A 24,000-nucleotide genomic window follows, 5' to 3' on the forward strand; every position below is an offset into this window, starting at 1 on the left:
CATCATCATCATCGTTTAACGTCTGCTTTCCATGCGAGCATGGTTTGGACGATTTTGACTGAGGGCTGGCGTACCAGATGGTTGTATCAGTTTCTAATCTTGATTTGGCAGAGTTTCTACAGCTGGATGCCCTTCCTAATGCCAACCACTCTGAGAGTGTAGTGGGTGCTTTTTACGTGCCACCGGCACGGGGGCCAGTCAGGTGGTACTGGCAATGACCTCGCTCGAATCCTTTTACACATGCGACCAGCACAGGTGCCAGTAAGGCGACGTTTGTAACGATCACGCTCGAATGGTGCCCTTTTACGTGCCACTGGCACGGAAGGCGGTTGGCAGCTCTGGCAATGATCACACTCGGATGGTGCTCTTGGCACCCTACTAGATGATTAGCAAAAAAGAGTTACGGACCAGGTAGGATGTAGTGGGGTGGTGTGTACATGTATAGGAGGGTATCTTGTGTATTGAGATGAGAATAACGGGTGTGTTTGTGTGTGTGGAGGTGTGCAGTGGTGTGGCATTGTGGCGGTGTGGGAGGATGGCGTGTCGGCATAACTGTATGGCAGAGGAGAGCATTGAGGGAAGGAGGATGTGGCATTTATAATGGTGGGACGAAAGGGAAGGTAGGAGGAATGTGTTGTTTTAAAAAAGGCTCATGAAAAAGCTGTATAAATAGTGAAGAATATATTAAAAATCTTGAAAGAAAATAGTTAATTGGTAACACTGAATAATAAAAGGATAAAAAAGCAGATGAGAAGAGACTGTCAAATTGGTCTCAGACAGAAAACAGAATAAGGAAACAATTTGTGGCTAGATGTTGATATCATCATCATCATCATCATCATCATCATCGTTTAACATCCGCTTTCCATGCTAGCATGGGTTGGACGATTTGACTGAGGACTGGCGAACCAGATGGCTGCACCAGGCTCTAATCTTGATCTGGCAGAGTTTCTACAGCTGGATGCCCTTCCTAGCGCCAACCACTCTGAGAGTGTAGTGGGTGCTTTTATGTGCCAGTCAACGACCTTGCTCTGTTTTTACACGTGCCAGTAAGGCGATGCTGGTAATGATCACACTCGAATGGTGCCTTTTACGAGCCACCGGCATGGAAGCCAGTGAGCCACTCTGGCAACGATCACACTCGGATGGTGCTCTTAGCACCCTGCTAGCACAGGGCACAAGTACCAGTAAGGCAACGCTGAAAAGACATATATGAGGGAAAATAAAAGAAAGGAAAAAAATTTAAGAAAAGTGAAGAAAGCACAGATGGTCATATGTTAAAAAAGGAAATTTTGAAAAGATAGTATGTTAAACAGTAGGTGAGGCTTAACAAGCAAATTGTTAAAATCCAGAGATGAAATAGGCAAGTGAAGTGGTAAAATCCAGTTGTGAATGAGTAGCAGAGAAATATGCAAAGGTGAGTATAAAGTAGAGATTGAAAAGTGAGTGCATGTATGTATATTAATGCATGTGTGCATGAGGTGCATTCTAAATGTATGTGACTTTATTTTTACCTGTCAAAATTAATGTTGCATGGATAGAATCCTTGGGCTGGAAGGTGATTCCATCCTTCTTGTGCATGCGTGAAAAGTTTCATGCTGGTAAAACTTGTCAGATTTTCGTTTTCATCCAAGATGATGGAATGTATTGAGTAGAACCCATGTTTAATCACCAGTGAGAATGGTCATGAAATCTGGGTTGTAGTTTGCACAGTCCAGCATTTCCTGTTTGGTGTTCATGTGGAATTGCTTCTGCTGTTTGTTGAGCGGAGCGGTCTTCGTGGGAGAAGTCCGAAACGTGGTCCTTTGCTATTTGTAAGACCCGCAGAAGAGAAAGCAGGTCAACCCCTGACACCGAGAGCATCGACGGATGGATGAATGCGCATCCAGGCTCAGCGGTTGCGTAGGAAGTCGGGGACAAGAAACAGGAAGAAGGAGTTTGAGGAAGTTGGGGTGAAAGAGTACAACAGGGGTCGCCACCACCCCTGCCGGAGCTTTAGGTGTTTTCGCTCAATAAACACACACAACGCCCGGTCTAGGAATCGAAACCGCGATCCTCTGACTGTGAGTCCGCTGCCCTAACCATTGGGCCATTACGCTTCCTGCTTCTGCTGTTATGCCAGCACCTTAGAGATGATTTATGCCAACACTCTTCACATGCACAAATCCTATATTAAAACAGAATGCACTGATCCTGTGCTTATTCCCACTTTGTGAACAATTTCTTGGATTGTTACATGTCAATTTTCCATGACTATTTGCCAAACCTTCTCATTCAGCACCTCAATTTGGCTTGTGGATAGCCTGCCTGAGTGTGTCATTCTCTCCACTGAGGTGTAGCTATGTTTGAAGCAGTTGTACCACTCCTTGATCTGAGTTTTGCCCATGGCATCACTGCCAAAGGCCTGCTGAGCCTTCTGGATGGTTTGTGCTTGAGTATCACCAAGCTTTTTGACAAAACTTGATGTAATATCTCTGCTTGATGTGTTCCGCGAAAACAAAAATCTGACGACTGTGTACTGCACATCTGTACCCTCGGCATAACAGTTGGGGACTGACATGGTCCACTGGCATGAAACTTTACATGCATGAGCAGGAAGGCTGTCGTCACTTCCCACCCAAAGGATTTTGCCCTCTCAGCTTTAGCTTTGGTGGAAAAAAAAATTAGTTAGATACTATTTTGAATGCACCTCATAGCAATAGTGCATGCGTGTGTGTGAATATTAGTAAGGGAATAATAATCAAGTGGGTGCATGTTTGCATATGTATGTTTGTGTGTACATGCGTGTATAATGTGAGAGAGAGAAAGTGCGCTGAAATAGTCAGCAGTAAAGGCATACTATTTGCATTAGGTAAGACCAGTTGTAAAGCAAGGTGGAAGTGGTTGGTAGTAGGAAGGTGTTTATGTGAGAAAATGTCTGAGTGTTGGCAGGTGTGTGTATTTTAATACAGGTGTGTTTGGGTGTGCATTTTAATACAGGTGTGTTTTTATAAGTGTGTGTAAAGTTGAGTGTAAGTCTAATAAAAAAGACCTACTATCTGCTTTAGTATGGTTTCTCTGGCTGAAAGTCCTTCCTAACATCAACCACTTTACAAAATGTACCGGGTTTTTTTTAATGTGATAGATTTGCAGAGGAAGTGAAGGACGAGCATATCAAAATATTCAAATTTATAGGTGTGTGAGTATTCATGCATATTTAGGTGTGTTTAATAAGTATATGAACATGTATGTATAACTGTGTGAGTGTGTAAGTAAATTAGATATGGGGGTAGTTAGTCTACATAAATGAAGATATGTACATATAAGAGTGCATAGTGTATAAAGGATTGTGATGACTTGTCTTATTGGATGGATAAGTTGTTGGATTCAATAAAAAGCTTGTCCATTGATATTTTGATGCTCAGTATGCTGTTTTAGTGACTTGGAATATCTGCAGCTGCCCCAGAATGTCTGATTGTCAAAACCAACCACCTAACTGTTTTATTTATGGAAGCCAACACAGCTGGGTACAGACTTGTATTGCTGACTCTGATTGTGAATCTGTTACAAGGCTAATTACCTTGTCAAATTTTTCCTGCACCTCCTCCATCTTTCTATAGTTCTTTTTATATTTCTTGAGAAGAAATATAGTTAACAGTAAACCACCTAATTCAGACTGCTTTAACCCTTTTGTTACAGTATTTCTTTTTGAACTACACCATTTTTGTTTCAGTTAGTTTTGGAAATAAAGAAAGAATTTAGTGCTAGTAGGGTGCTAAGAGCACCATCCGAGCGTGATCGTTACCAGAGTGGCTAACTGGCTTCCATGCCGGTGGCATGCAGGAGGCACCATTCGAGCGGGATTGTTACCAGCATTGCCTACTGGCACCTGTGCCGTTGGCATGCGTAAAAAGATTCGAGCGAGGTCATAGCCAGTACCACCTGAGTGGCCCCTGTGCCGGTGGCACGTAAAAGCACCCACTACACTCTCAGAGTGGTTGGCGTTAGGAAGGGCATCCAACTGTAGAAACTCTGCCAGATCAAGACTGGAGCCTGGTGCTGCCATCTGGTTCGCCAGCCCTAAGTCAAACCATCCAACCCATGCTAGCGTGGAAAGCGGATGTTAAACAATGATGATGATTACTAAGCTGGTAATTGGAACATAAATTAACATGGAATTTTAATGGGAAATTTTAATTTGGATCAATTTATATAGAGAGTTTGTGTCAAAAAGAAGCAGGGACAGTCTTGGGTAGATATCAAAAAGGTTAAGGGTACTTTATAGTGAAATTGCAAAATCTAAGAACATAATTTCTTTTTTTTGGCAGAGATAAGCACCGATAAGTAAAAAAAATGTTTACTGAAAGTATAAACAAAGCCAATGGGTCAAAGTTCTGGCTGATAAGACGCATGTTGAAACACTGGAATCTCAGAATGTTGTGCATCAATGAATGAACTGACTGCTGAACACGGTCATGGTAAAAGGGAAAGTTTATTCCCCTATTATGTACACCACAACGCTAAGCCTCTTTTGCATTTGAACTTTCCTAGTTGTTTTAGAAATAAATATACAAGCAAGAGCACTCAGAGTGCAAACCTCTGCTAAGACAACATCACTGTCATCTCAACGATTAGCTGGAGATGTTTTTTAAAATGAGAATATCTGAAATGAACTTGACTGCTCTCACGAGAATACTAAAAGTGAACCCAACCGCTTTTAAAAATGAAGTTAAAAAAAGTTTCATACAAATCCATCCAGCAGTTCTTGAGATATCTTATCCACGGACAAACCAACATGACCGAAAATACTACCTCTGCCTTCGCTAAGATGGAGGCAATAATTGTTCCAGATCTTGCTTGTACACAATGCAAGTAATTATTTTACATACATACACACAAATACATTCATATACACAAACGTGTGTGTGTGTATGGGTATATATATGTGTAGATATGTGTATATATATGTATGTACCTATATGTATGTATACATATCAGTATGTCTGTATGTATATATTTGTGTGTCTGTATGCATGTGTATTGGTATGTGTGTCTGTATATGTTTGTATATGCATGTATGTATCCATGTGTGTATATACATGCGTACATATATCTATGCATATAGTGTATACACGTACATATATATATCACCGTGATCACCGTGACCGACCAGGATATCAGATGTTGCTACACATCGCTGGTCACAATGTGCTTCGCATTGTTTTAGCCTTCGAATGACGCCATCCCGCTGGCTAAGCGAGCAGGCCAACAGAAGGAAGAATGAGAGAAAGTTGTGGCGAAAGAGTACAGCAGGGATCACCATCACACCCTGCCGGAGCCTCATGGAGCTTTAGGTGTTTTCGCTCTATAAACACTCACAGTGCCCGGTCTGGGAATCGAAACTGCGATCCTACGACTGCGAGTCTGCTGCCCTAACCACTGGACCATTGCGCATCCACACACACACACACCACACACACACACATATATATATATATATATATTATATATATATATATATATATATATTGCTTGGAAGTCCCTCAGTTTCATGAATGGTGCTATGTTTTCAATTTGGTGCCAGATGCAGTTGGTAGACATGTTGATGTGGAGGCCAAAAGCTGAATGGCAGAAGTTTCCAAAGGTCAAACAAGGAAACAATGAGTTGGACGTTTGAGGTGATTGAGCAGCAGCCACAGCGTACCTTGCTCAGTGGTCCTCAAGCCATTGACAGCAACTTGTTTGACAGGTTTCACACATTTGACGGTTGACGGTCTGCCACATGTGTTAATCCACAGCAAGAGTTTCTAGATCTATAGGAGGAGTGTTGCGTTTCTGCAAGAGGACAGCAACTTGACCTCTGTGTCTCTTCCTCTGTCTTCCGATGGATCACTGTCCTTTGGTCAGTTCCCGATAGAAAACAATGCAGGTAAGACAAGTGGGGCATCCTGATGGGGAGGTAAATAAAGTTTGTTACAACACAGCCACACCTGCACCTATGTATGTGTGTGTGTGTGTGTGTATGGGTGTATATATGTATGCATGTATATATGTGTATATATATGTGTACATATTACATGTACATGTATATATACTCTCTTTACTCTTTTGCTTGTTTCAGTCATTTGACTGCGGCCATGCTGGAGCACCGCCTTTAATCGAGCAACTCGACCCCGGGACTTATTCTTTTGTAAGCCCAGTACTTATTCTATCGGTCTCTTTTACCGAACCGCTAAGTAACGGGGACATAAACACACCAGCATCGGTTGTCAAGCAATGCTAGGGGGACAAACACAGACACACAAACACACACACGCATATATATATACGACTGACTTCTTTCAGTTTCCGTCTACCAAATCCACTCACAAGGTTTTGGTCGGACCGAGGCTATAGTAGAAGACACTTGCCCGAGGTGCCACGCAGTGGGACTGAAACCGGAACCATGTAGTTGGTTAGCAAGCTACTTACCACACAGCCAATCCTGCACCTATTATATACATCTACACATACACTTGTACACATATACATCTATATCTATAGAAATACATCTATACATATACAGCTATACATACACATGTATACATATACATCTATATATCTATACATCTCTATATATAAACATTTGTGCAGATGTATACATATATTTTTATATATATATATATACACATAATATATATATATGTATGTATGCCTGTATATATGTGAGGTAATAGTTTTACTTTAATAGTTTCAGTATTGAAGTGAAAGTATCTGACATAACAATGGAGAGATGTTATTGTTTCACTTTTGACATGTAATATTGAAATTGTGGAGATGATATTGCTATGGGCTTGCACTAGGCAAGAAATAAAAAGTTTTTTGGCCTCTGACAATACATGGACCCTAAGTAAGGCATGTGTAAAATTTGAATGAAATTGGTTGTGTAGTTCTCAAGATTTAGGGTTTCAGACAGGCACCAGACAGACAGACACACACAGTCTCATCTTTATATATATAGATATATACATATATGTATACATATATTCACATATGTATACATATATATATTTACATATGTATACATATATATATTCACATATGTGTACATATATATACATATGTGTACATATATTTATTCGCATGTATACATATATATAATATATACACATCTATACATGTATATATACACCTGTATATGCATATACACATACACATATATATATACACATTATATATATATATATATATATTCACACGCACATATAGTTGGAATTTACGAAAAAACAAAAGATGAAGACAGGTGTGTAAACAAGAAACAGGTGTATTAGTTTGATGCTTGGGAAGGTGAGAAAGTCTTTTACGGTTCAAGCCAGGTGCTTATTCTCTTGGTTTGTTTTGTCCAACTGCTAAGTTACGGAGACAATAAGCAATCACTGGTTGACAGACAGAAGCACACCTGCCACACACAAGCACGTGTGTGTATGTGTAAGATAGAAAATGCTAAAATAATTTTATAAAGAACATTTCAGAGCTTCTTTCAGTTTCTGTCCACCAAATCTACTCATAAGGTCTTGGTTGGCCTGAGGCTATAGTAGAAGACACTTGTCCAAGGTGCCATGCAGTGGGACTGAACCCAACACCATGTGGTTCAGAAGCAAACATCTTACTACGTGTTGCCTGCACCTATTTGTATGTAATTCGATTTTATTATTGTCCATACAGACGAACAAAGAGGGGACAGCACAATATGAGCTGGGGGTCATATACAACGGATGAGTTGGTTAAAAATTTACTATAACATAATATTAAATGGGGCACAAAAGACAATTAACAAGCAATGAGAACAACATGAGGTTAAAAGAAGACAGATTTGTTCCGACCCCATGAGCCCTGCCCTTTTAACTGGAGAAGTGTCTGTTGGAGTATACGTTCTAAAAGAGATGGAAGCATATTGCACGAGTGTTGGGCGTGCAAGGAACCGTGTGAATAGACTGGTCAAAAAGAAAATATAAAAATGTACCAGCAGTAGATCGGGGCTTGTGGGGTCGGAGCATGACCTGATCATCGCTTCATTTGTGTTGTCTTTTGTATTACTCTTTTACTCTTTTCAGTCATTTGACTGCGGCCATGCTGGAGCACCGCCTTTAGTCGAGCAAATCGACCCCGGGACTTATTCTTTGTAAGCCCAGTACTTATTCTATTAGTCTCTTTTGCTGAACCGCTAAGTGACGGGGACGTAAACACACCAGCATCGGTTGTCAAACAATGCTAGGGACACACACACACAAATACACACACAAACACACACACATACACACATATATATATATATACATACATATATACGACAGGCTTCTTTCAGTTTCTGTCTACCAAATCCACTCACAAGGCATTGGTCGGCCTGGGGCTATAGCAGAAGACACTTGCCCAAGGTACCACGCAGTGGGACTGAACCCGGAACCATGTGGTTGGTTAGCAAGCTACTTACCACACAGCCACTCCTGCGCCTATGTTTATATTATATATAAACTCATACCATTTCACTGATCCTATCAGTTGTTTTGTCCAATTCTATGTTTGGCCCCTAGTGGGTAATAAAGAAATTTCGACCCCTTGAATTTCCATTATGACATGCTCACGCAGGTCCTTTCACTCCCAACATGGTTGCAACATGCGTCCATCGTTTTTGAAACACACTCTGTGACAGACACCTTCTCTCCAGCCCCACCTTTCTTTTCAGGTGAGATGTAAAAACATTTACCAAGGGCGGGGTCAATTTGTATGTAATTCACATATTTGTTTATAGAGACAGTCATACATTCATAAGCTTGCGGTAGTAGTTTGCTTTACCCTGGCTTAAAGAATGTTTCAGAAAATGGGGTAACGGCCTTTGCCTTGAGGATTTTCCACAACCATTTATATATTTAGGTGCAAACTGTGCCCTTACACTAATCCTTGTAGATTTCTATTTCCACTGGTTCTTCTTTTGGAACCCTCTTAGACGTTTTACTATGTGCAGGAGTGGCTGTGTGGTAAGTAGCTTGTTTACCAACCACATGGCACCTTGGGTAAGTGTCTTCTACTATAGCCTCGGGCCGACCAAAGCCTTGTGAGTTGATTTGGTAGACGGAAACTGAAAGAAGCCCGTCGTATATATATATATATATATATATATGCGTGTGTGTGTGTGTTTGTCCCCCTAGCATTGCTTGACAACCGATGCTGGTGTGTTTATGTTCCTGTTACTTAGCGGTTCAGCCAAAGAGATCGATAGAATAAGTACTGGGCTTACAAAAGAATAAGTCCCGGTGTTGAGTTGCTCGATTAAAGGCGGTGCTCCAGCATGGCCGCAGTCAAATGACTGAAACAAGTAAAAGAGTAAAGAGAGTGTCATGTCTTGCACAAACACTTTCTTCACATTTGCTCATTTGCATGAACTAATATAATAATAACTACATATGAGACCAGTGTTTGACCAGTTGGTTTATTTTGAATTACCTGCATTCTTCATTCAAATTTGTGAATATGTACCTCTGCAAGAAAAACCTTTATTGTTGATAACGGTGGAATGGTATGAACAGCATTTTGCCAGAATAAAATGGTTTGTAACATTTAGTCAATCCCCTTAAATGTTCTGAGTTCAAATCCTTCTGAAATCGAAGTTTTCTTTTCATCTTTCTGAAGTCAACAATGTGTAATGGATTAAAACAGAACAGGAAGATATACATGGGATGGAAGAGTCGCTGAAGAGGTCACAGGTGTGTGGTGGAAGATTTCCAGACGATGGGCATAAGATAAAATAAAAACAAGAAAAAAAATGTGAAGAATAAATATATATTGCATGTGTTTATTTGGTAAGGAAAAAAAAAAAGAAAAGACCATCTTGAAATACCACAATTTCTGTTCCAATGCCACAGTTTCGCATGAGGAATCTTGCAGAACAAAAACGTAAATGTATAATCGTTAATGTTAACATTCTTTTATTGTTGAATCTTTTATCTTTGAATTTTAGAATTGTTGCTGCTCTACCAACTATCCAGTATGCTCTGGAGAAAGGAGCCAAGTCTGTTGTGGCCATGAGTCATTTAGGGAGGCCAGATGGAAAACCCAATGAAAAATATTCCTTGAAATGTGTAGTTCCTGAACTTGAAAAACTTTTGGGAAAGTACGTTTGTTTTTTTACCTTTGTTTTTAACATTTTTTTAATAATTTGGTTATTTCTTTCATGATGATCATCATCATCATCATTATCTTCATTATCTAATGTCTGTTTTCCATGCTGGCATGGGTTGAACAGTTTGATAGCAGCTGGCTAGGCAGAAGACTGCACCAGGCTTCACTGTCAGCTTAGGCAGGGTTTTTCACTGCTTATAGATTTCATCTTCATTGGATGATGATCCTATTATATTTGACAAAGAAATGCATGATACTTATCTGTGATTTCTATTAGCCAAATATTGTTTATTGTTTACCTGTTAGCTATTTAATTCCAGTATATTACTAGTACTAACAGTTCTAGAAACTTCTGAATAATCAGTAAATTATTAGTAGAGTACTAGTGCCTGTGTTGGTTATATACACAAAGGATTTTTTACAGAAATTATTTTACTTGCTTCACTAAGCCTTACATTTTTAATAGTGAAATCTGTAACCTCTCTCATGGATCTTTGGTATTTATTCTTACTCTGTTGTGATGGAGAATTAAATTAGTAGATAACCAAAAGACAAATGACTGTAATCTTATTAACCCTTTCGTTACCATCCCGGCTGAAACCGGCTCTGGCTCTGAGTACAAATGTCTTGTTTTCATAAGATTTGAATTAAAATCTTGCACCAAACATTAGTCACAATTTATGTTCCTAACACTAGCTGAAAGACAACTTAGTTATTTTACTAAAGTATTTGTTACATTTAAAGTAATTGAAAGAAACACAGAGCATCTCAAAATAAATATAGTAACGAAAGGGTTAAGCCAGGAAATGGTCTTTGGTATAGAATGAACAATCAAAGTTGTTTCACTTCTGATACTTTTCTAAGCCAGCTACTTCTGACAGGTGTATTAGCATACCTCCACAGCAATAATTTTTCAATAATTAATTAGTCTGCTGTTTATCGCATCTTCCCATATTCCTCTTTATGTAAACACGTTTCATGTTGCCTACACTACTTATATTATTATTATTATGCTTCATGTTTATTATGTTTTATTATGTTTAAAAGTTTTGTTTCACCATTCTCGGAAATCCGGGGTGACTAATGCAGGGTACTGAAACTTATGGCTAACAGTTTAAATGGGAAATTGTATGTTATTTTACAGATCTGTTACATTTCTTTCTGACTGTGTGGGTCCCGAAACGGAAGCTGCCTGTAGTGATCCTGAACCAGGTTCTGTTTTCCTTTTGGAAAACTTGCGTTTCCACTTAGAAGAAGAAGGTAAAGGAACTGATGATCATGGTCAAAAGGTAACTCTCTCTTAGCATTTGGTTTTCCCTTATCTTAGCTAAGATATCATTGTAGATGTTTTTCATTTTTTCTTTGGACACATTACAATAATTCTATTGTGTCTGGGGAGAGTCATTTTCTTTTTGTGCCTTATTATGTAACACACTCACCGGTAAAATTTCCACTAATTTCTTATTTTTATTTTTCTAAGATTTTTGTTGTGTCTTGCAACCTTTTCAATAGTTTTGGAAAGGTTGCAAGACGCAATGAAAATTTTTAGGAAAATAAGATTAAGAAATAAATGGAAATTTTACCGGTGAGTGTGTTACATAATAAGGCACAAAAAGAAAATGACTCTCCCCAGACACAATAGAATATGCTTCAACACACAAACTCGTATAAAGAATCTCGCAAAAACGAAATATTACAATGTTATGCTTTTATGCTGATTTGAAAAATATGTTGGCATGTTTCTTGGAAGAGATAATAGCTTAATGAAATTATGATTGACATATCTCTGATTAGAGCAGATAAGTCTGCAGCTTTTTTTTTACTCTTGGTCTATATACTTGACTCTTATTGTCCTGTACATTTAGTTGTAAATTGATAGAGTGGTGTGAGACAACTTTAAACTCTGACAAGTTTAATCTGTAAATTTAGTCTGGAAATGAAGAAAAACAAAAATGTGCTCTTTCAGGTTGAATTACGTTAAATTTACTTCAGGAAATCTTCAGGGCTATTCTAATAACAATATAAATACAGAAGTATCTTATAGATATGTTGACTGGAAACTTAATTTATTGCTGTAGTAAATTTACGTGATAGCATTGTATTAAAGCAGTTATCTCTGTTCATGACCTTATCAATATTGGTGGACATAACACATTGAAAGTAGGACATGAAAAATCTAGTTATTTTATATTCCTTGTGATTAAAGCTTATAAGGTTTCTATGAATTATGTAAATAGACTAATGCTATGTATGAAGTTCTGTTAGAAACAGAATTTAAAACTGTCTTTGGAATTACAAAGTGACACAGATGATATTGCATCGAGAGTCTAAATGTAATGGACCGTGCTACATTGTATCACGTTTGTTCAAAGTTACTGGGCTGAAAGTTATTGGGCAAGTGTGATGAATGAATGGATCTTTTAACCCTTTCATTACTGTATTTATTTTGAGATGCTCTGTGTTTCTTTCAATTACTTTAAACATAACAAAGAATTTAGTAAATAACTTAGTTATCATTCAGCTGGTGTCAAGAACATAAATTGTGACTAAGGTTTGGTGGAAGATTTTAATTCAAAACTTATGAAAACAAGACATTTGTACTACAGAGCCGGTTTCAGCCAGGTTGGTAATGAAAGGATCTTTTAAGGTGAAAGATTATGAGCCTTGAGTTTGTTTCAAATATGTGTCCATCTCTTTGAACTTGAAGGTGAATAAGTGGCACAAGGTTCATATCAAAGCTGAGCAAATGGTGTTAAGCTGCAAATCTAGACATAAACTATGGGCATAGTTAATGCTATGTTGTTAAGAATTTTGCTTTTACGTGACTTTGGTGTTTGATCCAATGCATGGCACTTTGGTCTTCTATCATAGCTTCAGAGTTGATAATAGGTTTTTTGAGTGAGACTCAATCATTGGAAGCTGTGTGAAAGCATATTGGTTAAACTGCATCTTTGGGTGGAATACTTAATTTGTCATTTGGTTAAACATTACCACAAATCCCCCCAGGCAAGCATTTATGATAACTTCTTTCCACCAGGTTCTGGAAGTCCTGAAAGGGATCATTGGTATTGCGCTTCCTCTGTCAAATAAAAATAAAAGTTGTGGAGGCACATGGCCTAGTGGTTAGAGCACTAGTGGACTCACGGTCGAGGGATCGCGGGTTTGAATCTCAGACCGGGCGATGTGTGTATTTATGAGCGAAACACCTAAGCTCCACGCAGCCCCGGCAGAAGGTAATGGCAAACTTCTGCTGATTCTTTTGCCACAACTTTCTCTCACCCTTGCCTCCTGCATCTTGCAGATCACCTGCGACAGACTGGTGTCCCGACCAAAGAAACCAGGAATCTGGCCCTTATGAGCCAGGCATGGCTCAAGAAGGAACAAACAAAAATAAAAGTTGCTTAAAAAAACTGATATCAATATATTTGGGAATGCTTAATTCCTGTAAATGTAGTCAAACCTGCATAAAATAATTATGTTTGAAACAATTTTGAAAATGTGAATGGCAAACTAAAATGTGGAATGTAAAAGACCAGATGAAATATAGGCAGAAGTTGTGATAAATACCAGCACTTAATGTCTATTGATGTATCTCTTGAATGTGATATAGACCAGTCATTCTGGTATTGCAATTGCTCAGTTATTAAAAAAGTGCACTAAGGTGGAAAACCAGGAATTCAACCCATTCTACTAATATTGCACCTTCTTGAGCATTAGCATAATTAATCATTATTTAGTTGAAATTTTGATGTGTGTGTAGCCTGAGAAAATTCTAGTTCTGTATTTTGATTCTGAAGTTATTTTTATTTTGGTGCCTAATACTTGGTAGAAATGTATTTTGTCTTGTCAGTGAGCTTTTGATTATAATTTCAGATCAAAGCAAAATCAGATGATGTTAAGAGGTTCCGTGAGTCATTGTCGAAACTAGGAGATGTTTATGTCAATGATGCCTTTGGTACGGCTCACCGAGCCCACAGGTTTGTTATCTCACATCATTTTCTTTACCTCTCTATACTGAAGGGATATTTCATTGTTTGTTAGCTTTTAGGAGAACCATTAGTAGAACTATGAATCCTAGATCTAATGCTAAAGCAATGCTGTCTTCTAAGGGAATCCTCTCTTGCAAACAACTTTTACCTCTCTCCATTGATGTGCAGAGAGTGTCCTGTCTTTGTATTTAATCCAGTCCTGTGAATTTGCTTCAGGTCATTTGGTTAACTTTTCACCTCTGTGTATCTAATATTTTTGTTTGTAGTAGTATGAAAAGTGGACTAAGTGGTTATGATCCAAAATTTTGGCAGCAGTTGCTACTGAAATCTTTCTACTGTTTCATTAGATGTTTGTCAAAAAGGGTTCCTGAATAATAAAATTAATCATGTCAAGTAAAGTTAAAGTTTTTTTTTATATTTGAATTAGACCTGTCAACATAAATGGTAAGCCAAATTTTAGGTGTGTCAGATGTTGGGGATTAATTATCAACATAAGTGTTAATGAAATTGAGCTGTTTATAGCAACATGACAAGTATTCAATATAAATGGTGAAACTTCAGGAAATTGGTTTCCTATTGCAGAAAAGGCTTTTTTCCCCCCCATGTTACAAAAGACAGACTTTGAGACAATTGAAAGGAATATATTAAATATAAGCTTTGAGAAGGAATGAGAAAGAGCATAAACATAAGTATTGGCAAGAGCACCGGTTAAGTTAGTATAGTTGTTCCCAACCTGGGGTTCACTGATCCCTGGTGGTCTGTGAACTAAATTTCAAATTTCACACATCATCATCATCATCATCGTTTAACGTCCGTTTTCCGCGCTAGCACAGGTTGGACGGTTCGACTGGGGTCTGGGAAGCCAGGAGGCTGCACCAGGCTCCAGTCTGATCTGGCAGTGTTTCTACAGCTGGATGCCCTTCCTAACGCCAACCACTCCGCGAGTGTAGTGGGTGCTTTTTACGTGCCACCTGCACAGGTGCCAGGGGAGTCCGGCATCGGCCACGATCGGTTGGTGCTTTTAACGTGCCACCGGCATGGAAGCCAGCCAAGGCAGCATATATATATATATATATGTGACTGCAAGTGTATCGTTGGTGATTTTTTTTTTCCCCCATCTTCCCTTCTTTGGATCTTTCCTTTTCCTATGTTTCTGACGAAGAGCTCCGCTCGAAACGTTAAACACTCCTTCTCTCTTTCCTTTCCTGAGCGTCCAATAACACTATACTTGTTCCACGTCCTCACGTTGTTGTGTTTTCTCTTTGTGTTTTCATATTTGGATTGACTTTATATAAATATAGATATAATATATCCATAAGGATAAGCATATTAAAAGGGGGCTGTGGTGAAGACTCATTTAAATAAAAGGGTTGGGAATTACTGAATTAGTACAAACATAATGCAGATGGATGACACATGATGAGTGAAAAGGTATCGGGAGTAAATGGATGAAGGTATATGACATCCTCAGAAACCAAAGTATAGAATGAATTAGATCTGAACAGCGTATTTTACTAAACAGATGATATTAGATACAAATGCATTTCTTTTTCTTCAGCTCAATGGTTGGTGTTCAACTCCCCCAGAAAGTGGCTGGTTTCCTCCTCAAAAAGGAACTAACATATTTTGCTAAGGCTCTTGAAAGACCCGAGGAACCGTTTTTAGCCATCCTTGGAGGGTAAGTTTCGAAAACTTTCATTCTGTTTCTTGCTTTGATGTATTTGTGTTTTATGTCTGAAGTCATCAATGATATCTAGGTAAATGGTATGGTCTTAAGTCAGGAAATGAATTCAGTCATATTCTGTGGTGGTTACAAATGTGGTTTACATGTGCTGTCACTCTAGCTCTGATTTAGCAGTCCTATGACACCAAAATTAAGAGAAGCTTGTTTCTGGTGATTTGACTGCTGTTTCTAACATGTCAGCTTATTATACTTCATAATTGTTGTAATGTGAGCTGGCTCAACAGTTATGGTGAAAGGTTTCTGTATTAATATTAGGTTTTCTTAAAACAACTTGGAAAATGACTATGTAAATTAAAGTCTTTTAGAGCTGTTCTCTTCATCATTCCGCTACAAGTTGTACCTCTCTTTATTAAGGTTTGTCTTGTAATGACATTCATTATTGAATTTTAGTGACAGAGATGGTGTTTATTTGATATAAAGTTTGTGGAAAACAGGATAAAGTAAAAACATTGAAATATACACTCATGTACACAAGTGTCTCTCACATTCGTACAAACATACACATGTAGATACACACAAACACACCACACGTATGCACATACACATGTATATACATACACAAGCACAGATGAATATGTGTATAAATGCAATGAGCATCAAGCTGTATAAATCATGCCAAGGCAGACATTAGAATTTGGTGCAGTCCCCTGGCTCATCTCTTCATGTTGAACCATCCGACCCATGCCAGCATTGAGAAGAAAGGGATGAGATTTTTTATCTTCCACCTTAAAAGGAAGGTGAGGCTGGAAAGAAGATGCCTGTCAAAGAAAATGTTCAAAGAAAGATCGTTGCATGTTGCGAGGGTGCTGGGACTGAAAGATCGTTGCATGTTGCGAGGGTGCTGGGAATGAAAGATTCCTCGTGAACATGTCATAAGTCTGCATACAAAAGTTCCAGTAGGAGAATGGGGCTCGTGGGGTCAGAGCGTAACCCATCTCTCTACTTCATCTCATTTGTATTTCGTCCTTGTTGTATCTCATTCGATTTCATTATATTTTGTAAAATTTTAAAAGTCATATAATCATTGTGTGTCTGATCCCAATCAGGCTGTATTGTCCCCCTCTGTGTTTGGGCCCATGTGGCTAATAAAGAAATTGGATGTTTAATGATCATGAAGTCATCATCATCATCGTTTAACGTCTGCTTTCCATGCTAGCATGGGTTGGACGATTTTGACTGAGGGCTGGCGAACCAGATGGCTGCACCAGGCTCCAATCTTGATCTGGAAGTTTCTACAGCTTAATGCCCTTCCTAACGCCAACCACTCCGAGGGTGTAGTGGGTGCTTTTTACATGCCACTGGCACGGGGGCCAGTTAGGCGGTACTGGCAATGACCTCGCTTGAATCTTTTTACACATACACAAAACTCACTCGTATTATATAAATGCACAAAAAAAAGTTTTGAATAGGCTTATCTAATAGAAATTAGAGATTATTGATAAACATATAATCTTCAGATTATATTTTTCAAGAATCTAGGTTTTAAAACTTTTGCTTGAGTTGTTTGCTTTTCTTTTCCATTATTTTCAAAGTAATTTCTTTTAATTTTTGTTACAGAGCCAAAGTTGCTGATAAGATTAAACTGATTGAGAATTTACTGGAGAAAGTAAATCTGATGATAATAGGTGGTGGCATGGCTTTCACTTTCCTCAAAGTTATTAACGACATGGAGGTTAGCATTTCTTTTGTATATCGTCAGGCGAAAGAACACACCACTTCATTTGGTGTGGCTTTTTTGATTAGATGTTACCATTTTAGCTGGTGTTATGCTGTGTGTGTTTTAATGGAAACATTATTCCATTTACCTCAAACCACCTAGTTGTTTGATGGAATTTGCACAAAGCCTTATGAATGGATTTGGTAGATGGGAACTAAAAAAAGCTGTGTGTGTGTATGTTTGACCCTTGCCACCGCTTGACAATTGGTGTTGATTTGTTACATCCCCATAACTTAGTGGTTTGGCAAATGAAACTGATAGAGTAAGTACCAGGTTTTTAAAAAAAATAAGTACTGGTGTTGATTAATTTGACTAAAAATTCTTCAAGGCAGTGCCCCAGCATGGCCACAGTCTAGTAACTGAAGCAAGTAAAAGATAAAGATAATTGGCTCTTAAACTATATTTAATTCCACAATTCATAATATAGAAGAACTGCTTCAGAAGTGAATAAAAGATAATTGTTTGTGATGATTGTCAAGTTTTGAATTTTGCCCTCATGTAATGAAATGTTTTGTTTGTTGATTTTTCCAGATTGGGGATTCCCTCTACGATGAAGATGGTGCCAAAATTGTTAACCGTCTCATAGAAAAATCAAAGCAGAACAATGTAGAAATAGTTTTGCCTGTTGATTTTGTAACTGGTGATAAATTTGCTGAAAATGCCACAGTTGGTCAAGCTACAGTAGAAGAAGGTATTCCTGCAGGACATATGGTAAGGCTGTGATTTGAGTGTCAATTTATCTATGTTCTGTTACTTAGAGCATTTACCCTTTTAAATTTTGGTTTCAGAGTTGCTTATTGAGACTGGAAATATGATAATAGGAGAGTGTAAGGAGGTTGATGTATGCAAATTAGCAACATGGAAGCAGTGTACCGATAACATGCGAAAGAGTATTTAAATATATTTTCATGTATGTGCTTATACTATTATATAGAGCAAGGGCAGCTCTCTGAAAATACCAGGGTTTTGTCTTCATTATTCTGAATACACTTCTCACCAATGATATCTCAGTTCTCTCTCAGACATTGTCTTGCAATCCTGATCACTTTATGCTTCTGTTCATCATGTCGCCGGACATTTGCAAATCTCTTCCTTTCTACCTCACCTTGAGCCAAGTAGAGCTGTTGCTAAAGATGTCCTTCTAGCCATTTGGTCATGATTCTTGCTATCACCTTCCTTGTAGGTTTTCCAAGCTGGTCTCTCGGACTTATTGCCCCATTATTTCACTACCACATTACCTTGGGCTTGGTAGGGACTTTGCTTTAGCTACATATCTGGTCTGTAGCCCAAAGCAGGTTCTTCTGTTGAAATTCTCTGTTGTCAGCTATGTTACAGGCGCTGGAATCTTCCTCCCTACAGTCATGTGTGTTCATTAGAATTTCTCTAAATCTATTCCCAACTGTAGAATCTTATATTTTCCATATCTTCCTTCTCCATGTACTCCATATCTGCCTAGCTTTGACCCCGAAGTTTCTAGCTACTAATCTATGTTGCTTAGTGCATTCTCTGCCAAGAAAGGTTTTGACATTTGCAGTACTATTCTGTTCTATTTCCTGGTGATAATGTAGTCTGACTTGAGTGTTTGCCAGATAAGTAGGTGATGAGGTGATTGGCTGGTTTCCCGTGTTGCATATACATATGTGTATATGTGTGTGTATATATATTATATATAAATTCTATGTTGATCCAAATAGTTTGGTATTTATGCTAAGATTTTTCCATTAATATCAATATTGATATCAATCTTATTAGCATCTCATTTTCATGCGAACCATTTTAATAGTTCCTGTTTATGGAATTCCATTCTGTGTATTTATTCTGAGTTCAGTCCTTTCAGTTTTGCTCATTAAAGCTTTGAAATCTATTTCAGGGTTTGGATGTTGGAGAAGAGACAAACAAGAAATTTTCTGAAGTTATTGCTACAGCTAAGACTATTGTGTGGAATGGGTAAGTAAACTTTCGTTTCTTCTGATGTGCAATCACTGACAAGTGTCTTGGACTAATGATCCAAAAGGAAGCGGTTGAAATCCTGCCATTGTTTTCTCTTAATGAAACTGTCTCTTGGAAGTGAAATGTCCCCATCTTTCTTTATTAACCTAGTTACAAACGTTAATTTAATGCTCAGGAAGAATGGGAATGTTTAGTTCATTTTGATTACCTCCCTTCCATTATATTTTAATATATCTTATAGGCTCTTGATGATGATCATCATCATCGTTTAACGTCCGTTCTCCATGCTAGCATGGGTTGGACGGTTCGACCGGGATCTGGGAAGCCAGAAGGCTGCACCAGGCTCCAGTCTTATCTGGCAATGTTTCTACAGCTGGATGCCCTTCCTAACGCCAACCACTCCGTGAGTGTAGTGGGTGCTTTTTACGTGCCACCTGCACAGGTGCCAGGCGAGGCTGGCAACGGCCACGGTCGGATTGGTGTATTTTATGTGCCACCGGCATGGAAGCCAGTCGAGGCGGCACTGGCATCGGCCACATATGTGCTAATTGATAAGGTTTTTTTTTTTTTTACAGGTAATAAATATTATGTCTAGCATATTAATTTAATTTAACTCATTCATAAAAATAAATCACTATTTACTAATTAACTATAAATCTATATTAATAAAAGTCTGGTACGTATACTTGAAAATAATATTTTTATTTCATCATCAGCCCTCCTGGCGTTTTTGAATTTCCGAAGTTCTCTAAAGGCTCAATGTCTATGATGGATGCTGTAGTGAAGGCCACCGAAGACGGTGCCACAACTATTGTTGGTAAGTTGCTGTCCCTTTAAATTTAACTTGACAAATTTTCTGAAGATTATTTAAAGAATGTTTAAACCATTTTGATATTGAAATGTCTTTGTATCTCAGGTGGAGGTGACACTGCTACCTGCTGTGCCAAGTTCAAAACCGAGACTAAAGTGAGCCATGTCAGTACAGGAGGTGGCGCTAGTCTAGAATTGCTGGAAGGTAAGTCAGCCTGAAGACAGTAAAAGAAATTTCTAGAAATTTACAAGATTTCTTTCACACACACCATTCTCTCCCTCTCCTTATCTCTCTCTCTCTCTCTTTGGCTTTCTTCCTCTTCTTTCTTTATTCTCTTTCCTTCTTTCTCTCACTTTATCCCTTTACTTTCTCTGTCCATGTCTCTCTCTCTCTCTCTCTCTCTTTTTGTCATCCATTTGCTCATGACTTAAACTGTTCTTCATATAAGCCCTATATCTAAATTCAGGTAGTAAGCAGGTGATACAGGCATAACGATCTTTGGGACATGTATTTTTACAAATACACGTAATTTTAATGAAACTGCTATTCTGAATGTGCACTGGAGTTAAAAACCTGATAAATACCAACAGACATAATTGTGACTGAATTATGTTGAGTGAAAGTTAGATTCTTGACTGATTTTGCTATTAAAAGGGAACTTTGGTTTCTTTGGGCTTTTAAATTAAAAAAGAGCAAAAACAAAAATGTATTAAAAGGGCAAATTTTGTAGGTATTTTAGTTTTTTACATTTTATGGAATTTAGTTTTATATTGTCAACTTAGATAATTTATTGTAAAAGGTAGTGAATTGTTGGGAGTGTTGATTAGCATGTTTTGTGATATCTGTTCTGACTACCTGCACTGGAGTTCAAATCCCACCCAGTCCAACATAGCCCTTTATCTGTTTGAGCATTGGTAAATAGAGTAACAGTCCAGAAGTGTGGATCTGTGAAATTATTAGATCAGTGGACAAGGTGCTTTGAAGTATCTTTTTTCCGACTCTGCACATTCTGAGTTCAATTTGTACTCTTGCCCTTGTAAAAAATGGGACAGTGACATTTCTATCTGGAGTTGTATATCTATTTCTTTACTACCCACAAGGGGCTAACCACAGAGAGGACAATCAAGGACAGACAAACGGATTAAGTTGATTACATCGACCCCAGTGCGTAACTGGTACTTAATTTATCGACCCCTAAAGGATGGAGTTGTATATCTGTCTGGTTGGGTGCCTTGCCTGGTGCAACTCTTCCATATCACCTCCCCATCTTCCATTGCAGTCTTCATATTCTCAGCTTGATATACAATCTTCTTGGTCTTCCAATACCTGCATGGATTTCCAGAAGAATATCGCTTCTCTGATTACCATCACCATGGTAACCGAGAGATAGTTTCAACAATAGAAAAATCAAAAGAAACACTATTTTCTTTATTAATCTATTAGCATTTAAACTTGCCATATCTGGCCCAAATATTCTACATGTTTTATGTTCAAGCCAGCCAGATTCATACCCTCACACCTACCTTACAATGTCATTCTAAAGACAAACAATCTCATCAGAAATCTTTAAGCTACAAGATAATCCATAATTAATACAAAACAGTGGAGTTAAGAAGAATTTCATTTGACAGAGTGATCTGAATGCTAAAGGGTTAAATAAAAAAGAATTACTGCCACCACCATATTTGCAGTAATTTTTTTTCACTCTTTTTTACTTGTTTCAGTCATTTGTCTGCGGCCATGCTGGAGCACCGCCTTTAGTCGAGCAAATCGACCCCGGGACTTATTCTTTGTAAGCCCAGTACTTATTCTATCGGTCTCTTTTGCCGAACCGCTAAGTGACGGGGACGTAAATACACCAGCATCGGTTGTCAAGCAATGCTAGGGGGACAAACACAAACCCATACACACACATATATATATATATATATATACATATATACGACAGGCTTCTTTCAGTTTCCGTCTACCAAATCCACTCACAAGGCATTGGTCGGCCCGGGGCTATAGCAGAAGACACTTGCCCAAGATGCCACGCAGTGGGACTGAACCTGGAACAGTGTGGTTGGTTAGCAAGCTACTTACCACACAGCCACTCCTGTAATTTTTTTTTTATTTAACCCTTTAACGAAAGTTAGTCTTAAAGATAAATTCCTGCCACCACCAAATTTGCAGTAAGTGTAATTTTGTAATAAAATGCTTGTTTTTCGTCCTTTTTTCAGGGAGAGTGCTTCCAGGTGTCGCTGCTTTGACCACTGCATAGCCAGTTTCACTATGTTTGAAACTGATGTATTATCGAAAGAAATGTTAACAGCTGTTTTTATTAATACTATGTAAATTATATGAAATAACTAATGTACTCTCGATAACCAGTTGCGTTTGTTGTTTATTCCATCCTGAAGCCAACAATACATTTTTTACACAACCGTTTTTTACCTAATATGACTATGTTCCTTTAGTTTTCCTCATTTACCAATTTCCCCCTCATTAATGCATCTTAGATATTGATTTATTTGTTGCTGTAACATTTTCCGTGCTCACTTAGCTAATTGTAACTACTTGAAAAGTGGGTTTTGTTCTTTATACTCAGAAGAACTCAGTTCGGTAGTACTGTATGGTAGTCTAGTAGCATAGCAGGACTTTGACTAAGTTCAGAAAGATAATGTTCAAAAATCTTAAACTAAAACGTTTGATTGACACACATGCACACGTGTCATAGTCAGTCAGTCAGTGAATATATTTATTTATCCATTTGTTATCCTTAGGATAAGTGGTTAGACCCGACAAATGAAGTGAGTTCATGGCTTGCAGGATGGCCTGCTGTGCTTGAGGAGACCTATTGAGTCAAGTACATCAGTATCAAAATAAAAATCAAATGGATATTGTAGTTGTGATACCCGTGCCGGTGGCACGTAGGGCCTCACAGTGGAAATGATGAAGACCAAGACCTCAGAGATATGCTGTGACTGTGTAGACCCGACAAATGAAGTGAGTTCGTGGCTTGCAGGACAGCCTGCTGTGCTAATCTTGGATCATAGAGTGACCCGCTGTTCTTGAGGAGACCTATTGAGTCAAGTATGTCAACACCAACATCAAAATAAAAATCAAATGGAAATTGATGCCGGTGACACGTAAAAAGCATCGTCCGAACATGGCCATTTGTCAACCTCCTCTGACCCATGCTGGTGGCACGTAAAAAGCACCCACTACACTCAGAGTGGTTGGCATTACGAAGGGCATCCAGCTGTAGAAACACTACCAGATCAGACTGGCGCCTGGTGCAGCCTCCTGGCTTCCCAGACCCCGGATGAACCGTCCAACCCATGCTAGCATGGGAAACGGACGTTAAATGATGATGATTCACCTCTCAAACCTGTCGACTTTTTATAATTTCCATACTCGACATGAAATAATCTCATCATTTGGATCTCCTGGATTTCAGCTGCATGGAACTCTGCCTTATACCCCTCTATATTGAATTGCTTTGTGGCCTGCAAGCTGGGTCTGCTAGAAGAGTTTTCTGTGATACTGCTCAGTTGTATAAATCCATATATTACACTACATATACATAAATATAGGTATACATCAACTAGTAATTATAATAGTGGCTGGCTGTGTTTTATCTGATAAAATATTCATCAGGACATTCTTTGTT

The 24,000-nt window shown here is 38.4% G+C and overlaps 1 protein-coding gene across 3 annotated transcripts in view; it reads left to right on the forward strand.

The window, feature by feature from the left end:
* LOC115218470 (phosphoglycerate kinase 1) overlaps positions 1–22,714 on the forward strand; it is a 43,099-nt gene extending 20,385 nt beyond the window's left edge. For all 3 annotated transcript variants that reach the window (XM_029788304.2, XM_036508159.1, XM_036508161.1), the window contains exons 3-12: positions 9,974–10,126; positions 11,279–11,423; positions 14,008–14,111; positions 15,682–15,801; positions 17,425–17,539; positions 18,116–18,295; positions 19,455–19,531; positions 20,251–20,351; positions 20,451–20,549; positions 22,568–22,714. In XM_029788304.2, the coding sequence (XP_029644164.1) occupies positions 9,974–10,126; positions 11,279–11,423; positions 14,008–14,111; positions 15,682–15,801; positions 17,425–17,539; positions 18,116–18,295; positions 19,455–19,531; positions 20,251–20,351; positions 20,451–20,549; positions 22,568–22,608 (1,135 nt within the window). In that variant the 3' untranslated portion in view covers positions 22,609–22,714. The remainder of the gene's footprint in view (positions 1–9,973; positions 10,127–11,278; positions 11,424–14,007; positions 14,112–15,681; positions 15,802–17,424; positions 17,540–18,115; positions 18,296–19,454; positions 19,532–20,250; positions 20,352–20,450; positions 20,550–22,567) is intronic.
* Positions 22,715–24,000: the final 1,286 nt, after the last annotated feature.

Source organism: Octopus sinensis, linkage group LG13 (assembly GCF_006345805.1).
Source record: "Octopus sinensis linkage group LG13, ASM634580v1, whole genome shotgun sequence".
In the NCBI taxonomy this organism is placed as follows: Eukaryota; Metazoa; Mollusca; class Cephalopoda; order Octopoda; family Octopodidae; genus Octopus; species Octopus sinensis.